This window comes from Schistocerca piceifrons, chromosome 1 (assembly GCF_021461385.2).
Source record: "Schistocerca piceifrons isolate TAMUIC-IGC-003096 chromosome 1, iqSchPice1.1, whole genome shotgun sequence".
NCBI lineage: Eukaryota > Metazoa > Arthropoda > Insecta > Orthoptera > Acrididae > Schistocerca > Schistocerca piceifrons.
Window position 1 is genome coordinate 799,312,431 of NC_060138.1, and position 27,686 is coordinate 799,340,116.

At 40.1% G+C, this 27,686-nt stretch overlaps 1 protein-coding gene across 1 annotated transcript in view; it reads left to right on the plus strand.

Annotated features, from left to right (window-relative positions):
- LOC124798809 overlaps positions 1 to 27,686 on the plus strand; it is a 128,367-nt gene that overhangs the window by 81,252 nt on the left and 19,429 nt on the right. The window contains exons 6-7 of the mRNA XM_047262342.1: positions 11,974 to 12,092; positions 12,701 to 12,820. Coding sequence (XP_047118298.1) covers positions 11,974 to 12,092; positions 12,701 to 12,820 — 239 coding nt within the window. The remainder of the gene's footprint in view (positions 1 to 11,973; positions 12,093 to 12,700; positions 12,821 to 27,686) is intronic.

Genomic DNA, 27,686 nt, shown 5'->3' on the forward strand with positions numbered 1-27,686 from the left:
GGGCCAGAACTGAAAATTGCCCAAGCTTCCTCCTTTATTTCATCCAAAGAATCACTGGAAAGGGGCTACACAAATTTTTCTATGGCACTGATGAGAAATGGTATGAGGCCTGTTCTTCAAAGGATTAACATTTGTGCCCACTTCAACAGCTGTGCTCTTGTTTGTAGGGAATTTTTCTTCTAAAATTGATCATATTCTCCCTAAACATAAAATCATGGTTATTTTTCTGTCATCACCAGAGATAGCCACACCTGAAGGGTGACTTGATTCTACAAAAGGCAGGAATGTAAAAGGTTCTCTGTCAGTAAGATTTGTTATACAGCAGACATACTTTATGCACAGTTCAAGAATGTCACTAGTAGCATCAATGCTACAATATGATAAATCTACTATGGCTGAGCACTGTATGCAAGCAAGCCGTCCAGTGGACTACGAAAATATCTCTGTTTCATGATGCAGCAATTCAGTTTTCGGGAAACTTGCTGAAATATGCTTGACAGATGATTTAATTAATTGTGACAATGGTTTTAACCTTCACAAAATATGTAATCTGGCATGGGCAATAACTCCCATAGACAACAGTACTATACTCATGTCAACCATAATTCTGAAACAATATCCTTGGCATGGGGGTCAGAAACAATATCCTTGGCATAGAGGTCATAACATCATACGTTTCTACAGCCCATAAGGCTTTTCTTCCACAATGACTTGCTGTGTTGTCATATGTACTTGCCTGCCCTGCCACTATATAAAACTGTCAGTTTTTAGGATCACTTCAAAGAGGAACAAGAGTTGTACAGCTGGCTATCACTCATGAATTTGTAAGTTCAGGATGGTTAAAATATGACAGCTAATACAGCAAGAATGGATAACATACAGGCAAGTTAAGTGGGATTTCCAATGATGATGAAGTTATTTCTGGAGAAAAATCAAACACTAGGCAAAAAAGTAAAGGATAAAACTGTAGGTAGAAAAGGGGGTTAAGTTTCAGTCCCTTCAGATTGCTTAATGCTGCGTTAAAGAGTTTTTTTTTTAAATTATGTGCACAGTAGTGGATCACGAAACACACAAACTTTTAGTACTGAGGCCGGCCGGGGTGGCCGAGCGGTTCTAGGCGCTACAGTCCGGAACAGTGTGACCGCTATGGTCGCAGGTTCGAATCCTGCCTCAGGCATGGATGTGTGTGATGTCCTTAGGTTAGTTAGGTTTAAGTAGTTCTAAGTTCTAGGGGACTGATGACCTCAGAAGTTAAGTCCCATAGTGCTCAGAGCCATTTGAACCATTTTTTAGTACTGACAGTTTGCAGGCCACCAGTAGGAAGTGTATTATGCTGCATAAAGTGGGTATAAGCAATAGAAAATTCCTAGTAGATTAAAACTGAGTGCCACACCAGGAATCAAACCTGGGACCTACAACTTTTGCAGGTATACTAGCTTAGCTATCCCAGCATGGCTCATGACCTGCCCTGACAGCTTTATGTCTGTGACATTTGGAAGATAGGAGATGAGGTACTACTGGAAGTAAAACTGTGAGGGCTGGTTGTGAGCCATACTCTGACAGATCAGTCTGTAGAGCATTTGCCCATGAGGACAAAGTATCAGGTTCAATCCATGGCTGGCCACTGTGGCCGAGCGGTTCTAGGCGCTTCAGTCTGAAACCGCGCAACCGCTACAGTCGCAGGTTCGAATCCAGGCTTTGGCAAGGATGTGTGTGCTGCCCTTAGGTTTAAGTAGTTCTAAGTTCTAGGGAACTGATGACCCCAGATGTTAAGTCCCATAGTGCTCAGAGCCATTTTTTTTTCAAGCCATCAGTCAGCACACAGTTTTTTGCCAAGAAGTTACAGTTCAGTGCACAATCAGCTGCCAGGCAGAAACTCGTGAAATTTTCTGTTAGAGAGTACGTAGACTTACGGATGTCCAGATTTGGATTATTTTCCACAGAAAATTTCCTAAAAGGAAGCACATAGTGAAACAGCAAATGACAATTTGTTTTTAGCCCCTAGAATCTGCAATGTTTCAAAAGTACTTTCACAGAAACATTAGCAATGACTGTCACAGTATTTAGAGAGAAATTATGGGAACATTGGCAGTGGAAAATTATACAATAGACTGTGCTGACAGGAAGTTTAACCATTTCTTAGATGTATTTCTGCAGTGTTTGAAGTCTTCCTTTCCCATAAAAATAAAAAGGGAAAAATTCAACAGAAGCAAGGAGCAAGGATAAGGTGTGGTTAACTTGTGGGATTAAAATACCTTGCGCTAAGAAGAGGGAGCTCTATGTAATTCAGAGAAGAATCAGTAGACAAGATTTGAAATTCCATTACTACCAGTACTACAATACTGTAAACTCCTCCAGTATGTCATTAAAAATGAAAACTTATGTATTATGCTCAAAAAATTAAACATTCAAAGTATAAGCAAATGATATATATATATATATATATATATATCATTTGCTTTATATATTAATAGAGGGAAACATTCCACATGGGAAAAATATATCTAAAAAAAAAAAGATGATGTGACTTACCAAACGAAAGCGCTGGCACGTCGATAGACACACAAACAAACACAAACATACACACAAAATTCAAGCTTTCGCAACAAACTGTTGCCTCATCAGGAAAGAGGGAAGGAGAGGGAAAGAGGGAAGGAGAGGGAAAGACAAAAGGAAGTAGGTTTTAAGGGAGAGGGTAAGGAGTCATTCCAATCCTGGGAGTGGAAAGACTTACCTTAGGGGGAAAAAGTATATTTTGTAACCTTTCCAAAGCCTTCCATGGTGGATATCACAAAATTTACTTGTGAAACTACAGTTAGGCGTTATGGCATTTATAGCACCTCCTTTGCATGGATAGAATCTTATGTCCATAACAGAAAGTAGTCAGTCTCATTTACAAACTGTATCTCAGGTATGACACTAACCCCCGAAAGATGCAACACATATGGAGTGCCACAAGGATTGACACTGGGCCCCACTCTTGCTTCTAACCTACATAAATTATCTTCTGATTACTTCACAGAATGATTCAAAAGCTGTAATATTTACTAATGATACAAGCATACTAGTCATGGGTCCAAACTCAGCCTCAGCACACACAGTTCACATGATAGCTGAAGACATCTTCAGGTGGTTCACAGTTATCCGTTTAAGTCTTCATCTCAAAGAGACACATTATGTGATTTCAAATGAGTAATAATGACCGTTTAACACCACCAGAAGAAGATATTAATGCTCATACATTACATGAAACATGCAGCTTTAAACTCATTGGAGTCCAGTTGGATAACAATTTAAAATCGAGTCAGTACATAAATGAACTAATCAACAAGCTCAGTTCATTGTGCCCTGCCCTTAGAAGTGTCTGTTACTCTGTTGACATAAAGACAAGAGTATTGGCTTGTTTTGCATACATTTGCTCTCTCTCATATTATGGAATTATCATCATCAGGGGCAGTGCAACTAAAGTAAATTAAGCATTCATCCAGCAGAAGTGAGAATATTGTGTAAATTAATAACCATGCATACAGCAGAAGCTTTTTGAAGGATCTCTGAATTCTTAGACATACTTCCCAATATACTTATGTTAAATAGTGTTCACTGTTGATAACAAAAATCAGTTTTGGATAAACTGTGATTTGCACACTCACAATATAATACACAAAAATAAGTTTCATATACACATTGGCTTCTTGGTTAGGGTAGAGATTGGAGTTATTTACTCTGGTGAGATGATATCCAACAAGCCTCCACCTCAAATAAATCAGTCCGCAGCTTTTGGTCTAGTGGCTAATGTTGCTATGTCTGGATCACGGGGTCCCGGGTTCGATCCCCAGCCGGGTCGGGGATTTACTCCACCCGGGTACTTGGTGTTTGTGTTGTCCTTGTCATCTAATCATCATTTCGGAAGTGGCGAGATTGGAACTGGAAAGATTGGGAACTTCTACGGGCACTGATGACTTTGGTGTTGAGTGTCCCACAAACCAAAATCATCATCATCAAATAAAGCAAGAAATTGGCAATTGCTACCAATTCAAAAGAAAATTTAAGTGAAGAAGTTGATTTTTGAGTGTTAGATCTAGAAGTAAAATTCCACTAAGCATGTGAGAACTTTCATCTGCAGCCACAACTACTGCTCTAAATGCCCACCTGTGTGGTGGGTGCAAACTTATTTGAATTTGAAAGATGGTGACATATCTTAAAGATATACAATGCTTCCAAACTGACTGTTTTTTTTAAATTTAACTGATAAAACCACAACAGCTGCCAGAAATTGGTTTATTCGTCACTCCATCACAACAAGTTTCATGACCATGAAACTAGTTGTTATAATGAATTCTACTCTGTAAATGATGAAAGTCTATATGAATGCAGCTTGCCGCTAACTTGGTGTAATGTTTTGTCTGTACAGAAGGGTATCTGTCGCCTTTATCGCTCTTTCACCCTCACACATAAATCGGTACAATAAAGTCAGGGCTTCGTGTTTTCTTATTAGGCTGATCCGTGAAAAGACAGACAAACAATTATGCTAATGGAGGATTCTGAGTAATTTCTCGAATTTCATTCGCTCTCTCTCTCTCTCTCTCTCTGTCCTTTATCTGTGTACAGTTTAACTATATTATTTACGTGAAATCAGCCTAGTAGAATCTCTGGTGGAGCCCTTCGTCTTAATGTTCAGCGGCTGGCTTGCTGGAAAAGGTCTTTACATTTGTTATTATTATTAAGCGCTGCATTCAGTTGGGAAAATCAATCGTTTGAACAATTCGTTCAGTTTACGACAGATCTAAAATTTCAGATGTGGACGAAGCCTTTTTGGACGATTTATAAAAACTCAGAGATTGCAGGCTCTCTTCGTCACAGCTGAAACTTCCCAATTAATTACAGGGCCCAGACAATCATCAGTGATTCAGACAGAGAACTCATTTGTCATTCACTCTAGAATAAAATGGTCACAAACCTTATTTCTGAGGAAAATTGTATATTGAATCCATTTTCGTACATGTTCCGTTTTCTGTTGGTTCCAAGTCTCATGTAATTTTCTTTTACAGGTTTTTCTTTCTCTTTATCTATCACGCTAGCGGCACAAACTTTCCTAGCTCTCTTTAGCGCGAAGAAGAGTAAATAAATCTCTTTTAGCAATCCGAAAATCTTCCAACCGATACTTCCGAAGCTGTTCCTTTCTCCCACTATAATAACCATGGAGCATATATATCTGTACCTCTGTTGTTCCAAAGAATAAACGTACTAGAAAAATACCTTGGCGTCGACGAGCTGTCGGCGCATATATTACTAGAAAATCTGATCAGATGCTTTTCAAACGTAAATAAATGTGGATGATTTGATTGACCATTATTAATTATTGCGTGGTAGAGGGTAATTTTCCGTGGGGAGATTACAATGCCCCTCGCAGTGAGCGAAGTTTGTGAGCTCAATTTTTATTTACCGAACACATTTTGCGAGCTATCTATTATCGTGGATAACCCGGAAGTGATGATTGTCAGTCCTCCGACTGGAAAAGAATATTATGTTTGCGACAGACGAAGAAAAGAAATGTTGAAGACAGAAGAAATGAAGAGACAGGTACCGCGGCTGTATTGCTTTTACGTGCATCTAGGTGTTATGTTTGCTGTGCACAACCAAGGAAGATTATCTTTCATGAAACTGTTATCAGGGTCTACCCATTCGGGAACTTTCTTAAGCAGGGAAACCTTGGAAAACCTCTTAAGCCTAGACCCCCAGCCTACAGTACATAGAAGATAGGAAAGCCTATAGAAGGAAAAAAATATATAATTTTGAAATAGATCTCTAAAGGAAAGACAGGGATCAATTTGTATCACGATTTGGAGAAGAGTGGTTTGTGCCTCTAGCAAAAATAAACGTTTTACAATAAATAACGTGAATTCTCGTTTTACAATCTTGCTCCTGGTACAATATCTTGCGGTGCTAAACTCCCCCGGGTCTTGCATGTCCCCGACGTCCACATTTGTAGTCGGTCTTCTACGCGGCCCCCTCTGTAGTTGATCTTCTACGCGGCCCACAATGGGAAGAGTAGAAGGAACAGGGATACTCGAATTCACATGCAACATTCATTCAAAAAGAATTAGCAATGACCAAAAGGGAAACTCTTCCTGTAAGAGAACTGATTAGGTTGCACCGTCCAAGATTCTCCTTTTTGAAAGCAAAATCCTTATGGCTTCAAGGATCCTTTTTGTTACGACGTACTTCAAGGAATTCAACCATTACTTAATGATGTTGCCAAAAGCATCATCCGATTTACTCTCGTTTGAATACTCCTTTTGACTTTGCCTCCCCATTTGTGCTTATAAGTCCAAAAGTTCTAACACATTTTCTATCACTGATTTGTTCTTCGTAATTTAAAGGATTCATGTAACTTACTATAGATTTTGGATTCAAATCATCGAATAATGGAAAGTGTAGTTCATTTTATACCAAGACATCATCCATATTTCCTTGATAAGTCATATAATTTAGCTATACTCAAAACTTTTTATTCTAAATACATATATTTCTTCGCTTGAGTGCTGAAATGTAAAAGTTATTAGTAGTGAGGAATGTGGATTCACTTCTTTCAATTACTCTCTGATTCATACGGTGTTCATCCATGCCCATATATGGAAATGGATTTTTCACACAAAATTCCCAAACGAACACGAACCATTAAATTACTACTGAATCTATGAATATTACTTTCTTTAATCATTCATTAATAAATTAAAAACTCTTAACTTCTAATTATAACACCTATTCCTTTTAGAGTTCAACATGAATCAGTTTATCCTCGCGTTTGGTGCGAGTCTCTTACAAAGCATATCTGTATCGTCTATATCGATTTTAATTCTCGCGCCGACGTCAACTGTTTTGCGCAGGAAATTATCTTTGCGGCGTTAACCGTCACTCACGATTCACTACCACAACACATCCCTTCACACGTTTACACATGTAAGCGTTCACATGAGATTATATATGAATATTCACTCGGAACCTCTTTTGATTATTCCGCGTCATTTGCGAGAAACATTTCATTTTTCTTGAAGGTCAGTCAGATCCTTTATACATCTTGATAACATTAGCAATGCTAAAGTTCTATGTTCACCCCAAACCACAGGTGAAGCCTATCTCCACTATCTTCTTTACAACACTCGATAATAATAGTTAGTCACTATTTCTATACTCTATGTCACTGATTAACTATTTCAATTTAAAGGTTTCTATCACTACACACACAGTTTATTGTTATGTTTTTTACGAGCATTCATTTTGCTTTTGGCACGACCAACAATGGGGAGCAGTATGGGCTTGTGGAGGGTTCGATCAAACCCCATTTCAACATGCGATCTATTTCTTTTTGAACTTGAACCTTTAACCTCCAGGGAACAGGATAGAAAGTTCTACAATACGTTTCGTGCGGCTTAACGTAGAGATGGCATATGTATCCCTTAATAACTCCTGGCCTTTCATCAAACACGTTTTCATACACTAATAATAATTCTTTGAGCTGCTTCTTCTGATCTTCAATAATGCAGTCGGATTCATTTAACTTCTCATACACTAATTGACCGAAATCTCCTTTGACTTGGAACTCATTATTTACGTGCTGTTTAGAATTTTGTGCAGTCCTAATTACTTGCACACTGATCCCACTATTATATTTTCTGGTAAGGCTTTCCTTTTTCAACAAGTCCAACTCAATTTCTTGTTTATTTACATTTAACCAAATTTTTCCTGTTTTAAAATCTATTCTGCATCCGTATTGACGTAGGCTGTCGACTCCGATAATGCAATCTACCACCAAATTTTTTACAAAAAGGAATGAGCTTAATATTGCTACATTTCCGACTTCTACACTAAGAAGTGACTGCACTTTTACATTAGCCGATCTAGCCCCAACGGCGCCTATTATTTTGCAATTTTGAACTGGAAAAATTGGTACTTGTCTTATATTTCTGATCTTGTTGAATAGAACCTCCGAAATAACATTCGTGGTTGCAGCTGTGTCCAAAACCGCCACTATAGGTACAGTCTCCAAAATGACTTGCACTTCGGCTACTGCCACCTGTTCCTTATCCTCATCTTGGAGTTCTAAGTCCTCGGTCAATTCATCTGCCAGTAATCGTCCATCATTATACGTTAGCATGGGTACACATATCCTGTTGCCCCTCAACCAATTGTTGACCGCTCCTCCGGGGCACGAGTGGGTCCTTACAAGTTTGTTGGATTTTGATTCGCCTGGTGGTTGACATCGTCCGTCACTTCGGTAATTACCGGTTGATTCGTAGATATCCGTCCCCACTGATGTTGGTTATTTGAGTTTATTCCCCCCGGTTGATTCCACTTTCTGTTACTGTTATTGTTCCAGGCTTGCGGTCTGAAATTCCTTTCGTTCCCCCATACGGGATTGTATTGTTTCCCATTCCTGTTGTTCCTTGGATAGCCCCTCGCAAGACTATTGCCGGTATTATTATTGAGATTTTGAGGGGTTTCTCCACTGTTTATCGATCTCTGTGCGTTCCCTTGCCTACCATTTGGCAGAGGTTCTATCTCCCTATATTGGAATCTGTTGTTACAGGCTTTCTGGTTGCTCTCTTCTATAATGTCTATATGATCTAATGTCGTGAGGAACGACTCCAAGTCTTTATCGTTCCCGTAAATTAATTGATTCCGGATGTTAGTTGGTAATCTTGCCTTAAGTATGTTTATTATGTCTGGCAAAGGCATAGGTCTGTCCCAATATCTAGTTTTCTTTATATATTTTTCAAAATACTTCCTAAGGCTTCCTTTTGAAAAAGAGAATGACTCTGGGTAGAGCACCTCCTGCCTTAGGCGTTCCTGCACCCCTTCTGACCAGAACTTTGCTAAAAACGCTTTCTCAAAATCGTCATACGTCGAGCATACAGAAGTCATGTCCGAGGCCCAGATCGCCCCCGAACCTTGTATATACCCAGTCACGAAACTGATCTTCTGCCACTCCGACCAATTTCTGGGTAGCACTCCTCTAAAACTTCGAATAAAAACAATCGGATGAACCCCCCTTTTGTCAGTGTTAAAAATCTGAAATTGCCGATGCTTTATCATTTTTTCTTCAGCATGGCAAAGACTTTCGTAATCTCCGTCAGATAAAACTTCACGCGAACAACTAGCTCGTGGCAATTTAATATTCGAGTTACTCACACAAGTCGGTATTGTGTGCGAATGTGCAGTAACTGGCTCTATCGTCGCTGCCGACTTCTGCTGCTGGCCTGTATTCATTTGTTCTGAGCCTTGTTGTGAAACGCGTATCGACTCTGCTATCGTTTGTTTCCAATGCTCGAAATCAGCCCCTAACTGCTGTCGCACTTCCTCAAGTCCTTTCGCAAACAAATTCTCTTCCTGTTTGCCACATAGACTCTGGAATGCTGCTTTAACATTTTGCTCAACGTTTTCACACATTAGCCTTTTGTTTTCTAATGTGATTTCGGATAATTTACCCGTTAATACATTAATCTGGTGATCTAAAACGTCTTGACGTTCTGTCAGATGTTCCACACTTTCCTTTAGGTTCGTCTGCGTACGTGCCAATTCAGGAAGTTGCGCAATTGCACATGACATGGCATCTTGCTTTTGTACTAACTGCGGAACCATTTCCATCTGTTCGCGTACGGTATCTATCTTAATAGCCACATACTCCTTCATTTCTACACGTATGCGGTGAGTAGATTCCTCACATTGAGCTTTCACCAATTCTATTTGTGCAGTTAATTTTCGTTCCGTCTCTTCGGCCTGATCTTTAAGTTCCTTTGTCTTCGCCTCTATCCGCTGCTCTAATTCGGAAAAACTGTCATGTAACTGCTGCTTAATCTCAGCTTTCAGATTTTCCTGCCCTTCCGTAACTGAGGCTAACTTCGCATTCAAATCATTTTGCCCTTCATTAACTGAGGCGAACTTCGCGTTAATGTCGGTTTTCAAATTTTCCTGCCCTTCAGTAACTGAGGCTAACTTCGCATTAATGTCAATTTTCATATTTTCTTGCCCTTCAGTAACTGAGGCTAGTTTCGCGTTAATGTCGGTTTTCATATTATTCATGCTCTCGGTTATCATCTGCATCTGTCTCATGATAATTACTAATGGATCTAATCCATGTTGCATACTTGCTGTTACATCTCCAGCCGTGTCTACCGGGCGGTCTATTGCGCTATCTGTAGCGATCGGTTCTACAACACTTCTTACTAGATCACTATTATCCGTGCTCACAGCTGAAGGCTGTTGCGTGTTGCTCTGCTCTGCTTGACTCATCTTAAACATTGCCCTAGTTAAAACCATATAAATGTTCTACAGTCAATATGTATATATCTCCCATCACACAAGAATACTTCTGTGGCTACTTTCTTATAGTACTTATACAGGTAAATGCAACTAGGGCAGGTCAATCAAACTACGTCTGGCATGAACACAATTAGTAAATGTTCAACTCTACGTCTACTTCCTCAATACTAGCAAGCTTTAATAAAAAATTATAGATCTGGCCATTTTTCTGCGCCCAGCGTGCTGCTTTTATTTGTAGATCCACTTAATTTGCCTGCGAGTATTTCTTCTCTTTTCCAAGTTAAGTTGTCTCGTCGTAGTTCACATGAAACAGAGAACAAAATTATTTTAACAACGTCCAAAAACGTGTCCTGTCACGGATTGGCCATTATAATGAATTCTACTCAGTAAATGATGAAAGTCTATATGAATGCAGCTTGCCGCTAACTTGGTGTAATGTTTTGTCTGTACAGAAGTGTATCTGTCGCCTTTATCGCTCTTTCACCCTCACACATAAATCGGTACAATAAAGTCAGGGCTTCGTGTTTTCTTATTAGGCTGATCCGTGAAAAGACAGACAAACAATTATGCTAATGGAGGATTCTGAGTAATTTCTCGAATTTCATTCGCTCTCTCTCTCTCTCTCTCTCTCTGTCCTTTATCTGTGTACAGTTTAACTATATTATTTACGTGAAATCAGCCTAGTAGAATCTCTGGTGGAGCCCTTCGTCTTAATGTTCAGCGGCTGGCTTGCTGGAAAAGGTCTTTACATTTGTTATTATTATTAAGCGCTGCATTCAGTTGGGAAAATCAATCGTTTGAACAATTCGTTCAGTTTACGACAGATCTAAAATTTCAGATGTGGACGAAGCCTTTTTGGACGATTTATAAAAACTCAGAGATTGCAGGCTCTCTTCGTCACAGCTGAAACTTCCCAATTAATTACAGGGCCCAGACAATCATCAGTGATTCAGACAGAGAACTCATTCGTCATTCACTCTAGAATAAAATGGTCACAAACCTTATTTCTGAGGAAAATTGTATATTGAATCCATTTTCGTACATGTTCCGTTTTCTGTTGGTTCCAAGTCTCATGTAATTTTCTTTTACAGGTTTTTCTTTCTCTTTATCTATCACGCTAGCGGCACAAACTTTCCTAGCTCGCTTTAGCGCGAAGAAGAGTAAATAAATCTCCTTTAGCAATCCGAAAATCTTCCAACCGATACTTCCCAAGCTGTTCCTCTCTCCCACTATAATAACCATGGAGCATACATATATGTACCTCTGTTGTTCCAAAGAATAAACGTACTAGAAAAATACCTTGGCGTCGACGAGCTGTCGGCGCATATATTACTAGAAAATCTGATCAGATACTTTTCAAACGTAAATACATGTGGATGATTTGGTTGACCATTATTAATTATTGCGTGGTAGAGGGTAATTTTCCGTGGGGAGATTACATTGTGACTGAGTGATTAATGGATCAATTTCTGGCAGCTGTTGAGTTTTATTAGTTTAAATGGATTATTACAGTTGTGGTTGCCCCCTATACCAAGTGATGTGATTGAGTTTCAAAACTGCTTGTGTGTGTGTGTTTTTTGTCTGTTTATACTCTTCTGACAGTAATGACAGGTTGCTGCTGCTGTTTTTAAGATAAGTTTATTACCTTCTCAGGTTGCTTGCAACAGGCATCAGCTATGTGGGGCTAATAGGAATCAATAAACAAATAAGAAGTGTGTCCATTCATGAAGATTTCATTACTTCCCGAAATCAACAACTCAAAAATAATATTGGTAAGTAAATGTTACTAGAATGATAAGAAGTAATTTACAGGGCATAAAACTGATAAACAAGTCAGAATTATTTTACCTCCATACACAATACACAGAGTTACTGTCTGTAGCGCTCAAGGATTTTTCACTAACATTAAATGTTGTTGCACCTAAGGAATACTTTGCCAATGAAAAGGTCATTTTTAAGCATCTGAATAAATTACTTGGATATGTAACACTATATCAACATTGATTTAATACAAGTGAATTAAGGTTATGATTTAGTTTCTAAAATACAAGTAATGGCTTACCACCTTTAAAATTTGCAAATATTTGAGGAGAAACATGGGCCAAGATTTTTCAGCATGACTGCATATACTTCAGCAGTTTTTGGGCTTGTATCAAGAACATTTCCTGGATATGAAACATAAAAAGTCTATGCCATCCACCAAAACAACTTTAAGAGTCATGGCTGTGTTTCTTATCAAGATTTATTATACTACAGTAATGTCCTATATTTCATTACAATTGCAACAAAACCTCAGTTATTCAGGCTAATATGAAAACTGTATTTATGCCAATATTGTACTGCAGCTGCTACTATTATTGTCAAAAAATTTATTTTCCAGGTTTACTGAAACTCTCAACAGGCAAGGCACAAATGAAAGAGTGCATCTTACCCATAAGTGATCTGAGAACTGATGTCAATTCAAGCATTTGTGGGACCTTCCTTACAAGCTATAATTATGGTAAATTTAATTTGTTTGTTTATTTACCTATGATACAATGCTACTTACTGTATATATGAAACTGCTTGTAACTTGAGAGGCCTGTGCAATTTATCAGCTTCACATTTTTTCATAGGATTCCCTCGTGCAGCATTAACACCTTGATGTTTTGCCTCCCAGCTTTCTTTACTGCGGTTGCGGTCTTCTCACGAAATTGTCCTCTTGGTACCCTTTTTGTGGTTTCTTATCATCTGGTGCTGGCAGCAGAGTTAACAGCATGAAGATGACCGGCAAGGTTGAACAGTCAGCATGCTTGGTCCAGTGTCATATTGAGGAGCAAATTAGTGCTCCGGCTGCTGGGCAGTCAGTAATTTGGCTGCACCCATAGTTATCTTAATGGCAGCACAGATTTTCTGCACGAGATTTTCAATCCAGTTCATGACACAGTGAAACAGCAATTGTAGTGTCAGGACTGGTAGTCTAGCAATACTGCATGTGACTGGAAACAGAGGTTAAGGATCACATCCTTGGCAGACCATGAAATTTTCATTCTGCCTTTAATCTAGCCTTCACCTCTCAGTGATTTGAAGAGTCAGCAGGAACACCACATGGTTCATTTACCATGTGAAACTCCAGATCCTCTTTATCTGTTTGGATTATTGGGTAGGTTAGTGACACACAATTCACCAAAGTGAATGACATGCACCAGGACACTGAGCCATGTTGAAGAAAGAAATTTTCACTTGTAGTAGAGTCATCAGGCTGGTGGTGTCACCACTTGGCTCAATAGTAACAGAAGAATGGCTGGACATTGTGTTAATGTGGTTGTTAACTTCAGCATGGCCACTGTCACTGCTTTCTGTGATGCTAACGGTGCTCTCTGAACTGTGAACTGGAAGGCATTATGACTTCTAGGTTGGTGGGATGTCTGGCTGCAGATCAGATGTAAGCTTCATGTGAGCTTCCTGAAGTGCATTTTTGGCAGCTTCCGTCTCTGTGGCAGTTGGCAATGTCAACTCCTAGACGCTTACATAACCCACCAGAGTCCAAAACGTACACAACATTTTTGTATCTTAGATCACACTTTATTTCTTAAAACAGTGCATACCTGGTTTGCGCAAGTCTGTGCAGCTGAGTGTGGACAGCAATTGGAGAGCTCTCACTTCTGTTGCTTCATTGGCCTGAGCACCGATGAGCTATGGTTGCTTTGAAAATATCTTAGCCACAATAGCCTAACCATGTGTGGCTCTACACAGTCTGCACACTTTGGTGCATCATTCGTGGCAAGCAGACAATGCTGACTAGGATGTTCACCAGTGTACTTCTCAGACAAACATTGGCCAGTTATAGTTGGCATGCCACATGTTCAATGTCCTAACATCAGTAGCATTGAGCTGAACCCCACTTCATCTTCAGGCTTTCCACAGTGACTGTAGTATTGGCGATGAGGGTGAATGAACATTTTCTTTTCTCTGTGTTGCTGGTGATGATGAGGGTGACTGAACATTTTCCTTTTCCTGGTTTGCCTGTGGCTACAATCGGAAGAAGAGGCTTATCCAGCCTAGTCGTCAGGGATAGCATGCACGTCAGTATGCGGACTTCAAATCCTAGGTCTTCCAGTTCCTCCTTTAAGTGGTCTGGATATGTTGTTTGTGGAAACCATGAATGACAGGCCTAACAACTTTGTGCGGATGGCTCAAGTATAAAGTGTCAACTGACATATAGCTGCCTCACTTATGACACGTCTGTAGTCCATAATATTGCAGATGGTGATCCAGACAAAAAGATCTTTCCCCACAGCTTTCACAGTTAATTCTTCTGCCATACAGTTTCTAAGCAGCTGTAAGATCTGTCACTAGTCATCTTTGATTTGTGGGACAATTACTGGAGCCATCTTCATGGATGATTACATCTTCTTGCATTGTGGATGTGTCACTGGTGTCACTGTACATTGACTCTGTGCTCATTTCCACAGCAGATGGCCAAAAAGAAGCCATTAAAGACGGTCTACAAAAAATTAAAAATGTGCCTGGAACTCAAATTTTTGGACGTTTGAACAATTTGTTTATCTGAAATGATGGAAAGATATGAAGAGATGTGCAGGTACAGCTGCTGAAAGAATGAAAACTTACTGCAAAACCCATGTTTGGAGAGATGCTGTGAGGGACCCAGAAATAGTAACTGAAATGTAAATTTCAAAGTAGCACAGTAAGTCAGTGGAAGTTTTAATATCAAAAATGGAAATGACTATTAAAAATACATAAACACAGGGGAAAATACACAATGTAAAGAACACAGATACTCTCTGAAAAAAAAAAAAAAAAAAAAAAAAACATTCTGCCTTTTGATTTAAATCCTTTTTACAGACCAATAGCAGCAAATGATTCAGGATTAAACATTGTGGAATGGCCATTGTAATTTCTCAACATGCAAATAATATAGCGACCTTTGTGAATTACCTATATTGCCTAAATCAAGTTTTTCATTCTGGCTTTAAAAGTCTCCATTATTACTGCACATTATAAACTGTAAATGAGAAATTGTGAGAGTTCAATCCTATACACCACTGTCTCTCTTGCTTGTCAATGCAGGCAGGAAAAATCCTTAATATACAGCTATTGCAGATACTTTTGTGGATACATGGGCACAATTTCAGTAATGTTTATGGAATACTGAACTACATATATTGCTCTGTAATTATTAAAGTGTTTTAACACTTATTAACAATACTCATCAAGAATGTATGATTACATTGCTCTTACACTTTCAAACAACAATAAGAAGTGCATTCAATTTTCATTAAAAATATATCCATCAATTACATCAAACAGAGACAGAGAAACATGTTATATAAATGATCATTCACATATCCATCACGTTATGTAGATCTCATCATGAGGGAGAAACTTCAAGGATATTGAAAGCATCAAAAGCAACTGCTGTTAGAAGCTAATTTGGCACCTTGTATTTATAATTAAGTATTGTTAAACTGCTATATAATATTTTTACATATGCAGGCTAAATTTAACATTAAAATTAACAAACAGTATACTACACCAAAAAAGCTGCTCTGTCTTTGATTATTGTATATGAACTACTGACTTTTTACTTCTTACGTCAAATTAATATTTAACTGACAATAGAAACATTCATCAAAGAATAACAGATAACTATATGCCATACCTAAGAAGATAGGTCTGTGCAGAGTGAACAACATTACTTCTTATCCAGCCAATAACAATCTTCAGTACTTGAAGCTAAATGATCACATAAATTTGATAAAGTGTCTAATAAGGCATATTTTTAAATTTGTAAGCATTCCTAATTTCTTATGAGTCTGTAGGCTTTCCCAGCATAATAAGTCTTGAAAGTCTCTTTGAGTTTACTGCCGGATATTAAAATCAACTTGATCCAATATTTCGTCAGTCTGACTGCTCGCCATCTCAAGGAGCATGCTGCTTCTGCTGCTGAGTCCTGCTGAGAACTGATGCCAAGGCTGCAAATCAACATCCTATATAGGCCTCCGTACTATACACGGTGCATGTGGCACCCATCACAGTTGCTGCCCTCCAAGACTGGCCAGGTGGCACAGCCCTTACTAGAACACTGGGTGGCAACAATATATTGTACTCCGAGATGATTTTTGAACACTTGGACTCGCCACACCGAAGAATGTTGTATTTTGCTGCATGATAATACAAGGTTCCACGTCCTGCTAAGAGGAAACCCACTGTCTCTATTAACCACATTATCTGCCAACCTAATTTGAGGAAATTGTGAAAGTTGCCAACACTTCTAGTTTTTGGAACAGTGTTTATAAAGAGGCAATTGAAATTAGGTTGGCAGACAATTTGCTTAATAAAGACAATGGGTTTCCTCTTAGCAGGACATGGAATCCTTTACTATCATGCATCAAAACAGAATGTTCTTCAGTGCAGAAGTCATAGTGTTTGAAAATCATCTCTGAGTGGGATATACTGTTGCTGCTGGTGTTCTACTAAGAGTGGCACCACTTGCCCAGTCTTGGAGGACAGTAACTCTGATGGGCGGCACATGCACTGTGTATGGTACAGAGGCCTACATAGGACATCGATTTGTAGCCTTGGCATCAGTTCTCAGCAGGACTCAGTATCAGAAGCAGTGTTCTCCTGAAGATGGCAAACAGTGGATCACCAAAATATTGAATCAAATTAAGTTTAATATCTGGCAGCACACCCTAAGAGACTTTCAATTCCTAATTTCTTGTTTTATGACTAACAGGAACTTTTGAGGACCTCTGTACAGCCATACAGACCCTAGCTCTGAATCTTAGCCATAATGGGAAAGTCTCCAATGAAATTGTTTGTTTTGTATTGCGTTGTTTTTTTGTAATACTAGTTCACCTAAAAATAATTATTATTTGAAAAGTACAGTTTCTGAGTAGGTGCTTAGGGAATTAAGTGTAAGAATTCAATGTTCTTTAAAGAAGCCTTGGTAAGATGTACAGTTTTCTATTTCACACAGAGTTCCTACTTCTCACAAGTGCTGAGTAAGTAACTAATTCACTTTTACTTGCAATACCCTGGAAGATATCTTAATAAGACAATTGGTGGTGGAAGCATGTAAAACAAACTAACACCTCTGTTTTTAAACATAGATACTGAGACATATTTCAACAAACTGAGGTTCTTCATATGTTTATCTGTTAACTGATTATTGTTTAACATTGTATCCCGTTAGACCTCAAGAAATTTGGACATAGTGATCCATTTAGTGTATAATCATTGGCGCCTATTTCTGGTACCAGCAGGTCAGTTTTGTTCATCTGAAATTGTATAATTAGTATTTTTGTGAAATTGATTTTGATTGCTGTGAACCAGTTGAGTAATCTGTTCAGGTACCATCTGAGCTAGCCTACATTTTCGAATTTGTGAATTACACAATACAATTAATTTTTTAAAATACAGTATCATTTCATATCTAAAAATTCATCTACTGAGTAGAAGGAGTAGTCAATTCAGAATTTTTTTTAAAATTACTTTTAAATGTTGCTTGGCTATCTGTCCAATTTTAATGCTATTTGGCAAATGACCAAAGATTTTTGTGGCAGCATAATTCACCCCTTTCTGTGCCAATCAGATTTAACCCAGTGTTGCAGCTATGCACTTTGCTGTTTATTTTTGAATTGGGATGCGTTATAAATAATAAATTTCATTAGTGAATATATGTATTGCAAATGTTCCTTAAATAAATGTCTGGGGTGGGCTCCAGAAATCATTCTGATTACTTGCTCATGTGCAATGAATACTTTTTTCTTAATGATGAATTATATCAAAATATGATGTTATATGACTGCATTGAAAGAGCATAGGCATAGTAGCCGAATTTACTGATATGTTTATCACCAAAGTTTGTGATAACCCTAACAGCGTAAGTAGCTGAACCTAACCATTTCAGATCATAAATGTGTTTCTTCCAGTTCAATTTCTCATCAGTACACACCCAGAAATTTTGAATATTCTGCCTTAGCAATAGACTTCTGTTAAAAGTCTATATCTATTAATGGTGTTACGCCATTTACTGTACAGAACTGTGTATACATTGTTTTCTCAAAATTTTGTGAGAGTCCATTGGCAGAGAAACACTTAATAATTTTCTGAAAGACATTATTTACAATTTACTCAGCTGGTTCTTGTTTGTTGGGTGTGATTACTTGTATGATCAGGACTCTGCTGATTTTTGCAGACTACCTATACTGTTAATTTCAACCTTCTGAATTCTTTCAGTTAAGTATGAATTAAACTATTTGTGCACTGCCCCACTCATACCACAATACTTAGGCTTATCTCAGTCAAAAGCTTTTGAGAGATCACAAAATATCCCAATGGGTGATGTTCGGTTATTCAAAGTGTTTAATATTTGATCCATTAAAGCATTTTCTGTTGAAAAGCCTTTCTGAAAACCAAATTGGCATTTTCTTAGTACTTCATTTTTACAAATAAGTGATACTACTCTTGAGTACATTACTTTTTCAAGAATTTTGGATAAAGCTGTCAGAAGTGTGTGGACCCAGTGCAGAACCTTACAGAACATTATGTTTCATTGAAACCATTTTGAACTTGGTTTTATTCCTGTGGTGTAGTAACTCAGTTTGAAACTGTACTTTCTTTTATTAAAATATAACTAGATTAATAAAACAGGCATGTCTTTAATACCATAACATCTTACTTTTACAAATAGGAATTTATGGTACACAGGACTCCAGGATTTCAGGAGGTCTCATAAAGTACCAGAACAGTAATTTTTACTCTCTCTCTCTCTCTCTCCCATCCCCCCCCCCCCCCTCCCTTTTTTAGGGCTGTTATGGAGCAGTTCTGCTCAGTATAATGAGTATTTCATTACAGAGCACTTTTTTATTTCTTTTTACTGGAAAGAGTGAAATGAGTTCCTTTTTTCACATTTTATATAATTTTCTATATACCTTTAACACTGCATGTTTAAGGCTTTCAGGTAATATACCAGGAGTCAGTGACTGGTTACAAAGATAGCTTAAGGCTGATCTGATCAAATTTCCACACAACCACAATATTCTGTTGAAAAGTCCACCTGCTTAGCTCAATCATTCTTGCTTCGCATGTTAGACGACTACATTATTCTATTAGTTCCACCTCTACCACAGCGCTACATATATTCCTCGTGTCCATTTAGTGTTGTGTTGGTCTCCGTGCACCTTGCATCGCTGGTTGTCAGCTAGTGTTTGATGTTCATGCGGCCATTCCTGTCGCAGCGGCATCTCATGCCATGATGTCCAACGTGGTTCCCACAATGATTCCGCGTACAGTTACTATCAGCTTCACCTTCGACAAATCCATGCGTCACGTACAGCCTGGTTCTTTGGAGCTACATGACTGGTTAGTCGATACAATGAAAGTCACTACTGACCAGATGGATACTGCGTATTTTGACATTGAATTATATGTGTTTTTTGTTAAGTTTCTTGACCTGCTCCAGGTTGATAGGATACTTTCTCATCACGGTTCTCAGGTACCCTTTATGCACTGTGATGGTTGCACTAGTATGGTTCTCTTGGAAAATGCAGAAGTGATCTATACGAATGTCCGGGTGTTTAACCTTCTGCCTGAGGTGGACAACTGTTTTCTGAGGCCCGTTTTGCTTCCTTAAAGGGAAATACGTCATATTCAAAAGGAACGCTGGTCTGCTCAGCACCACTTACAGGCCTATAGTGGTGTTCGGTCAGTGGAAATGGTGGTCAAAAAACATATTCCTTCTCATCTACAGGTATATGGTTATAGGGTGCATATTACGTACAGTGGCCAAGAAGGAACATGTTATTATTGTAATCAAACCGGTCATTTCCGTACTAATCGTCCACAGCGTGTGGTGGTATTAAAACCTACATATGAACAGCGTAAAAAATTGAAACTTCCTGGCAGATTAAAACTGTGTGCCGAGTTCGAGTCTCAGTCTGGCACAGTTGATTCCGTTAATTCCGATGTGCCCGCCATGATTTCTCCTGTTGTCGAGGCTGCCCCTTCGGAGACACCGGTGAAAGAACCTGTTTCCGGTTCCCACATGTCTTCTCCGGTTCTTTCGGACACTTCACTTGTCAACTCTGTTTCCCATCCCCCTTCTGCGACTTCTGTCACCCCCTCTAAGTCACTGCCTTTTCCCATGAAACAACTGATTGATTCTCAAGGGCCAGTGGATCCTGTTGTTATTCCCCAACCATCCCTCCATGAACCCATGTCTGTGGGCAAGTGGGATGTAGAGGCCCTCCCTTGCAATCTGAAATGGAATACCTACATGATGCTCCCACGCGACTGAACGTGGCAGCGTCGGCACCACAGAGCCGCAGTAGACTCTGTAAACAGACACAGAGAGCCGCATCACGGCTGAAGAAAAAGCAGTGGGAAGATGAGAGTTCTGTTTCCTAGTTCTTCTCTCTCTGATTCAGCGACTGATTCTGGTATGGTTACTTGTACATTGCTCCATCAACTGATGGATCTCTACCATTCTTTGTTCTTTGTTCTGGGTTGAAGTTCCATGCAATCATTCACATTTCTTACTCTGAATATTAACAAAATATTTTCTGAGCTCCGGCTCGTCACTTTGCGACAGTTTATATATCAATCTGGGGCAGATGTTTTTTTTTTTTTTTTACAGGAAGTCTTACTCGACCCGTTTTCCATTCCTCAGTTATCCACCTTTTTTAATGTAGCTTCCTAACTTTCTACAGGCACTGCCTTCTTTTATAGGGAAGGCATTCCATTGATGGATTTCGAAGTACTCAACAGTGGAAGGGGGATCGGGTGCATGTTTTGTGATCTCAGTTTACTCCTTCTTTATGCCCCTTCTGGCACAGGTCGTACTACTGCACGTTCGAGTTTCTATAAAGAAGAAATCATTTACCTGATTTGTAAATCCCAAACCAAATTTATCTTAGGTGGGGACTTCAATTGTGTTCTGCAGCTAGTGGATCAGTCTCCTAATTTTAATTTCAGTAAAGAACTCAACGACCTGGTGCACTCCTTGCACCTGCGTGACGTGTGGATATTTCGCTATCCCACATTTGTGCAACATACATAGTTTACACCTACCTCTAGCAGTCGCCTCGATCGCATTTACCTTTCAGATTCCTTGTGTGGGCAATTTCTTGATGCTGAGGTGATACCAGCCTGTTTTACTGATCATTGCACCATAGCCATCACGTTTAATTATGACCAGCAACCGGTGAAATTGTTTTGTCCTACCTGGATGCTTAATTTAACGTATTTGCAAGATACCTCTCTTGGTGTCATCCTGGAGGACGTATGGGTTCGTTGTTATCATACTATGGGCCAGTACCCGTCTATTGTGGCCTGGTAAACACTACATGCTAAACTACAAATCCGTAGGGCTCTCATGTGATTTGGACCTGTGAAGGTGGCAGATGATCGACAAAAGCGAGAATTTTACTACTCAGTCTTATGTCAACTGTATGATAGTGCTATGCATGCTCTCCTATTGGTTACTGATATACAGCGCATCAAAGCCAAATTGCTGCAGCTCAAGTACAATCAAATGGAGGAATTGCAGACGAGGTCTCAACCATGTTCCCTTTTACAAGACAAATTGATAGCACTATACCATCTAGTCCGTTTACGGGCGCACCGGAAACATGTGTGCCTTGCCTCCCTCACAACCACTGATGGTCGCATGTTCAACTCTCACCGTGACATTTCCAACTTTATTTACACCTATTTTACTCATCCGTACAATACCCATGTCCCGGCTGAAAACTCTCTCAGTGACTTTACATCCTTGCTGCATCCCGTCATTACTCGTCAATTAAAAGACGCCTTTCTGTGTCCCTTTCAAAAGGATGATATATATGATGTTGTTACAGGATCTCAGTCCCTCAAGTCACCTGGATTTGACGGTATTCCTAAGGAGTTTTATGTTCAATTTTGGCCAGTCATTGGTGACACCTTAACGTCAATGGTAAATGGAGTGATATGGGAAGTCTCGCCTCCTGCTCCTTTTCAGGAAGGTAAACTGGTCCTCCTCCGGAAATCCACAAGTCGACCTGTGATTGATTCCCTCCATCCTATTACTCTCCTTAACTTCGATTATAAAATTGTTGTTTGACCAATTAATATCTGTCTCTCTAAGCTGCTCGATACCATTATTGCTGCCCACCAAAGCTGTGTGCCTGGATGAATAATACTGACTTCTGTTCTAGAATGTCGTGATGTAATTTCGGTGGCGGCTGCCACTAATATCCTAGGGGCTTTGCTTTTTCTTGATTTCCAAAAATCATTTGACCATGTCTGCCATGACACCTATGTCGGCTTTAATAATGATGCTCGACAGGTCTTAACTCGCCTTTTTACTGGTATCAGTGTCTTGGTGATTGTGAACGATCACCCTACCCCCCCCCCCCCCCTGGATATCGACCCGACGAGGTTTACCCCAGGGAAGCCCCTTATCCATGTCACTCTTTGTCTTGATCTTAGAGCTCTTACTTCGCCGCCTTGCCGAGCATTTACATGGCTGGACTATATTGGGAGAATTTTTTCGGTCCGTGCATACGCCGATGACGTCATGGTTTTAGTACGACATGTCGAGGTCATACCGAGGCTTAAGGATACCTTGGATTGATTTTGTCATCTTACTGATGATCGCATTAATAATTGTAAATGCATGTTCCTACCGTTGAGAGGCTTCGATCATGTCATCATTCCTTGGGCAATGGTCGTCAATTGCCATAAGACAGGGATCTTAGTAGATCGCAATCCGATCAAAATGGCGTCATTAAATGGCGTGAGATTACGAGTCGAGTTCACAGGGTGATCCTTGAACATGAATGCCGTTCCCCTAGCCTCCTTCACAAGGTACAGGTTTTAGAGACCTATGTTTTCAGTAAAGTATATTACATTGCGCAGGCCTTCTCGCTTCCCACGATGATGCCCCGCAGACTGAAACAGCTGTTTGGTCAATTCCTGTGGCGCCGCCATATCTTTTGTGTCCGATATGAAGTCGTGGCCAGGCCTCAAAAGCTTGGAGGACTGGGTCTTTCCGATATCAAAGTGAAGACATCCATCTTATTTGCCTGCCGCAATGTTTTAACCTGTATGCCGGCTCAGCATTCAGTTACCTCTTGTTTACTTTCCCGCCTCCAGTCAGTCAGTCTGACCCCTCCTGTTGATGTTGGACTTTCCCGCCTCCAGTCAGTCAGTCTGACCCCTCCTGTTGATGTTGGACGGATTAATCCTAAATTGCGTTACATTCGTGAATACTATCTAATTATTGGTATCCTAGGTGCTGATATACTTTCTATGACACATATTACTACCAAAATGTTATCACCCCTTTGGGGTGCGCCATGTTCCCCTTCTTTTGTTGAACTTGCTTCCCCGTTAACTTCTTGGAATATGGTCTGGTCTCACCTTAGTCTTCCTATATTGCCAATGGAGATTGCTTCAACGTGGTATAAGGTCATTCACTCTCTGATGATTGTTTTTTTCGTACTGGCCTTCATCCGACTGATCAGTGTGAGGAATGTCATTAAACTACACCTTACTTCACAGGCTTGTTGCTTGTGAATGGGATCACTGGCTCTGGGTCTGCTGTCAATTAGCTTCCCTTACTCAAGGGCCTGAAATCGCTTTCCCAGATGACATTTTCCTACATCCGGACATATCCTTTTTTCCTCAGATGAAAACTAACATGATTGTCTGGCTCTTGGGTTACTATGTTCACTATGTTGTTGAAGGCGGGAATGACCCAGATCCCCACGTTTTTCACCATTGTCTGACAACTGCTATTTGGAAATGGCAGTGGTTGCCATGATACTGAACACTTTTTGCGAATATGCTTTTTCTTGTGTTTAACCGTCAGGGTGTTGGTTAAGTTCCCCTGTAATCCCTGTTTCTTCACTGAGCTTGAGTCCCCTCCCTTGTAGCTTTGTTTTGTCAGTTTTTCTTTTCCACATGTATTTAAAAAAAAAAAAAATTGACTAGAAGGGTGGGATAATGGCTTAGTCTTCTCGTTCAGAATTTAATAATTGTTTGTGCTTGAACTAATTCGTTGATTTTTTTTGCAGCTGATATTAAATGATGATTTGACTATGGTTGTCTGATTTTCATGAACATACCAAGTCAATCTGATTAAAAAAAAAAAGAAGGTAATGTGCATTCCTCCCACGCAGTGGGCCTGGGTTTGATTCCCGGCCAGGTTGTAGATTTTTCTCCACTCATGGACTGGGTGTTGTGTTGTCCTCATAATCCTTTCATCCTCATCACCAGCACATGAGTAGCCCAATGTGGTGTCGACTGAAATAAGGCTCGCACTCGGTGGCCTAACTTCCCTGGATGGGACCTCCCGGTCAGCAATGCCATACGATCATTTTATTTTTTCTGTTGAAAAACCATCATATTCAGAAGAATTACAGATTGAACGTCCTAATTCTTGAGAGTTTTATTTCTGAAGTCTGTCAGTAGTGGATATATTGCCTGACAAGGTAAATCCAGACTAGCTGTATTTAGTTTATTTATAACTATACTGTTTGCTGTGGCTATGGTGAAATTGCCACTCAGAACTGAGTCCAACAATATTAACAGGTGATCATTTCTGTTACAGGGATTGTAAGGGAACTGAATTTCACTCACCTCATTTTTAAAATAAAATATTTTATTTAATATCTTTCTGTATTGTATTTGCTTTATTCTTAGATTCTTGTGGTTTTTTTCTTTTCTTTCTCTCTCTCTCTCTCTCTCTCTTTTTTTTTTTTTTTTACATATGTAATGTGAATGTCTTTCAATTTTTTATAACAAACTGTATGTATTTGCAATACTAGTTGTAAATGAATTTAACCACTCTGTTACAGACTGTTCTCTGACAATATTAGAGAAGGAAAGTTGCCACTTACCATATAGTGGAGATGCTGAGTCGATATAGGCATAACAAAAAGATTCACACAATTATAGCTTTCGCCCATTAAGGCATCTGTCAGCAATACACACACACACACACACACACACACACACACACACACACACACACACGTGCGCGCCAGTGGCGACTGGGTGGGGGTAAGGAAGAGGCTGGGGCAGGAAGGAGGAGAGATAGTATGGAGGGGGTGGTGCGCAGTGAAGTGCTGCAGTTTAGATGGAGGGCAAGAGAGAAGGTGGGGAGGGGAGGGGTGGGGTAAGTAGTGGAAAGGAGAGAAATAAAAAGGCAGTGAAATGACGGCTGTGTAGTGCTGGAATGGGAATGGGGAGGCGGCTGAGTGGGTGAGGACAGTGACTAACGAGGTTGAACCAGGAGGGTTTCGGGAACGTAGGATGTATTGCAGGAAATTTCCCAACTGCGCAGCTCAGAAAAGCTGGTGTTGGTGGGAAGGATCCATACGGCACAGGCTCTGAAGCAGTCACTGAGATGAGGGATATCATGTTTGGCTGTGTGTTCAGCAACAGGGTGGTCCATTTGTTTTTTGGCCACAGTTTGTCAGTGGGCATTCACGCAAACAGACAGCTTGTTGGTTGTCATGCCTACATAGAATGCAGCACAGTGGTTGCAGATTATCTTGTAAATCACATGACTGGTTTCACAGTTAGTCCTGCCTTTGATGGGATAGGTGATGTTAGTGACCGGAATGGAGTAGGTGGTGGTAGGAGGATGTATTGGACAGGTTTTGCATCTAGGCCTATTACAATGGTATGCAAAACCTGTCCCATACATCCTCCTACCACCACCTACTCCAGTCCGGTCACTAACATCACCTATCCCATCAAAGGCAGGGCTAACTGTGAAACCAGTCATGTGATTTACAAGATAATCTGCAACCACTGTGCTGCATTCTATGTAGGCATGACAACCAACAAGCTGTCTGTCTGCGTGAACGGCCACCAACAAACTGTGGCCAAAAAACAAGTGGACCACCCTGTTGCCGAACACGCTGCCAAACATGATAACCCTAATCTCAATGACTGCTTCGGAGCCTGTGCCATATTGATCCTTCCCACCAACACCAGCTTTTCTGAATTGCGCAGTTGGGAACTTTCCCTGCAATACATCCAACAATCCTGTAACCCTCCTGGCCTCAACCTTTGTTAGTCACTGTCCTCACCCATCCAGCCGCCTTCCTGTTCCCATTTCACCGCTACACCCAGTCTTTTAATTTCTTTCTATTTTTCTCCTTTCTGCTACTAACCCCCTCCCCCTCCCCACCATCTCTCCTGCCCTCCATCTAAACTGCAGCACTTCACTGTCTGCCACCCCAACCATACTATCACTTCCCCTCCCGACCCCAGCCTTCTCCTTACCCCCACCCGGTCGCCACTCCCATCATGCACTGGTGCTGCTGCTCGCAGTGTGGTTTCAGCTGTCTGAGACTGCAGATATGTGTGCAAGTTGCGTTTGCATGTGTGTGTGTGTGTGTGTGTGTGTGTGTGTGTGTGTGTGTGTGTGTGCGCGTGTGTGTCTATTGCTGACAAAGGCCTTAATGGCCGAAAGCTATAATTGTGTGAATCTTTTCGTTGTGCCTATCGCGACTCAGCACCTCTGCTACATGGTGAGTAGCAACTTTCCTTCTCTAATATTGTTATTCTCTGAATTACATACCACACTCTTCATCTAACACAAAATAATTCAGTCTCAGGAGTTATCCATACTTCATTTCGATCTATGTGTGATTTTTTTTTTGTAAGGACGGGCAGAATTTTTGCTGTTAAAATATGTTTAAGAAAGTATTGATATTTTAACTTGGACTTAATGCTTTCCAAATCTCGTACCTATTGTTCCTCTCATAAGTAACCTCTAAACAATACAGCTGTCATGTTATCAAACAATGGAAATGCCAGATAGAAATATGAACACTGTAGGAAAAGATAAACTGCTACATACGATAAAGAATACACATTAAGTTGCAGACAGGAACAATTAAAACACACTTACAAGATGTTTTTGGCCCCAGCCATCATCAGCAAAAAATAAGCACACACCAGTCATACACACAAGCAAGCACACCAAATGTGCATGTGACTGCCAACTCCAGCATCTTGGGACGGAATGCAGTTGCCGTATGCGATGCGAGCACCAATCTGGAGGTGGCAGAAAAGGGAAAGGGATAGAAGTGTACACACAGGGAGAGAGAAGAGACAAATGCTGTCTGGCAGTGTGTGCAGGGACTAGAATGCCAACAGGTGCACTGTCAGGACATAGTGGGGGAGGGAGGTGGGAAAAAAGAGCAAGATAGGAGATGGCAGGATAAGATATGCAGGTACAGTGGCAGAGAGTAGCAAACAAAGAGGGTGGGAGGTGAGAATGGGGAGGCGATGACAGGACAGAGTAGGTGGAAACTGTTGGGTGGAGGGTGTGGAGTCAGTATGCTACCATAGGTTGAGGC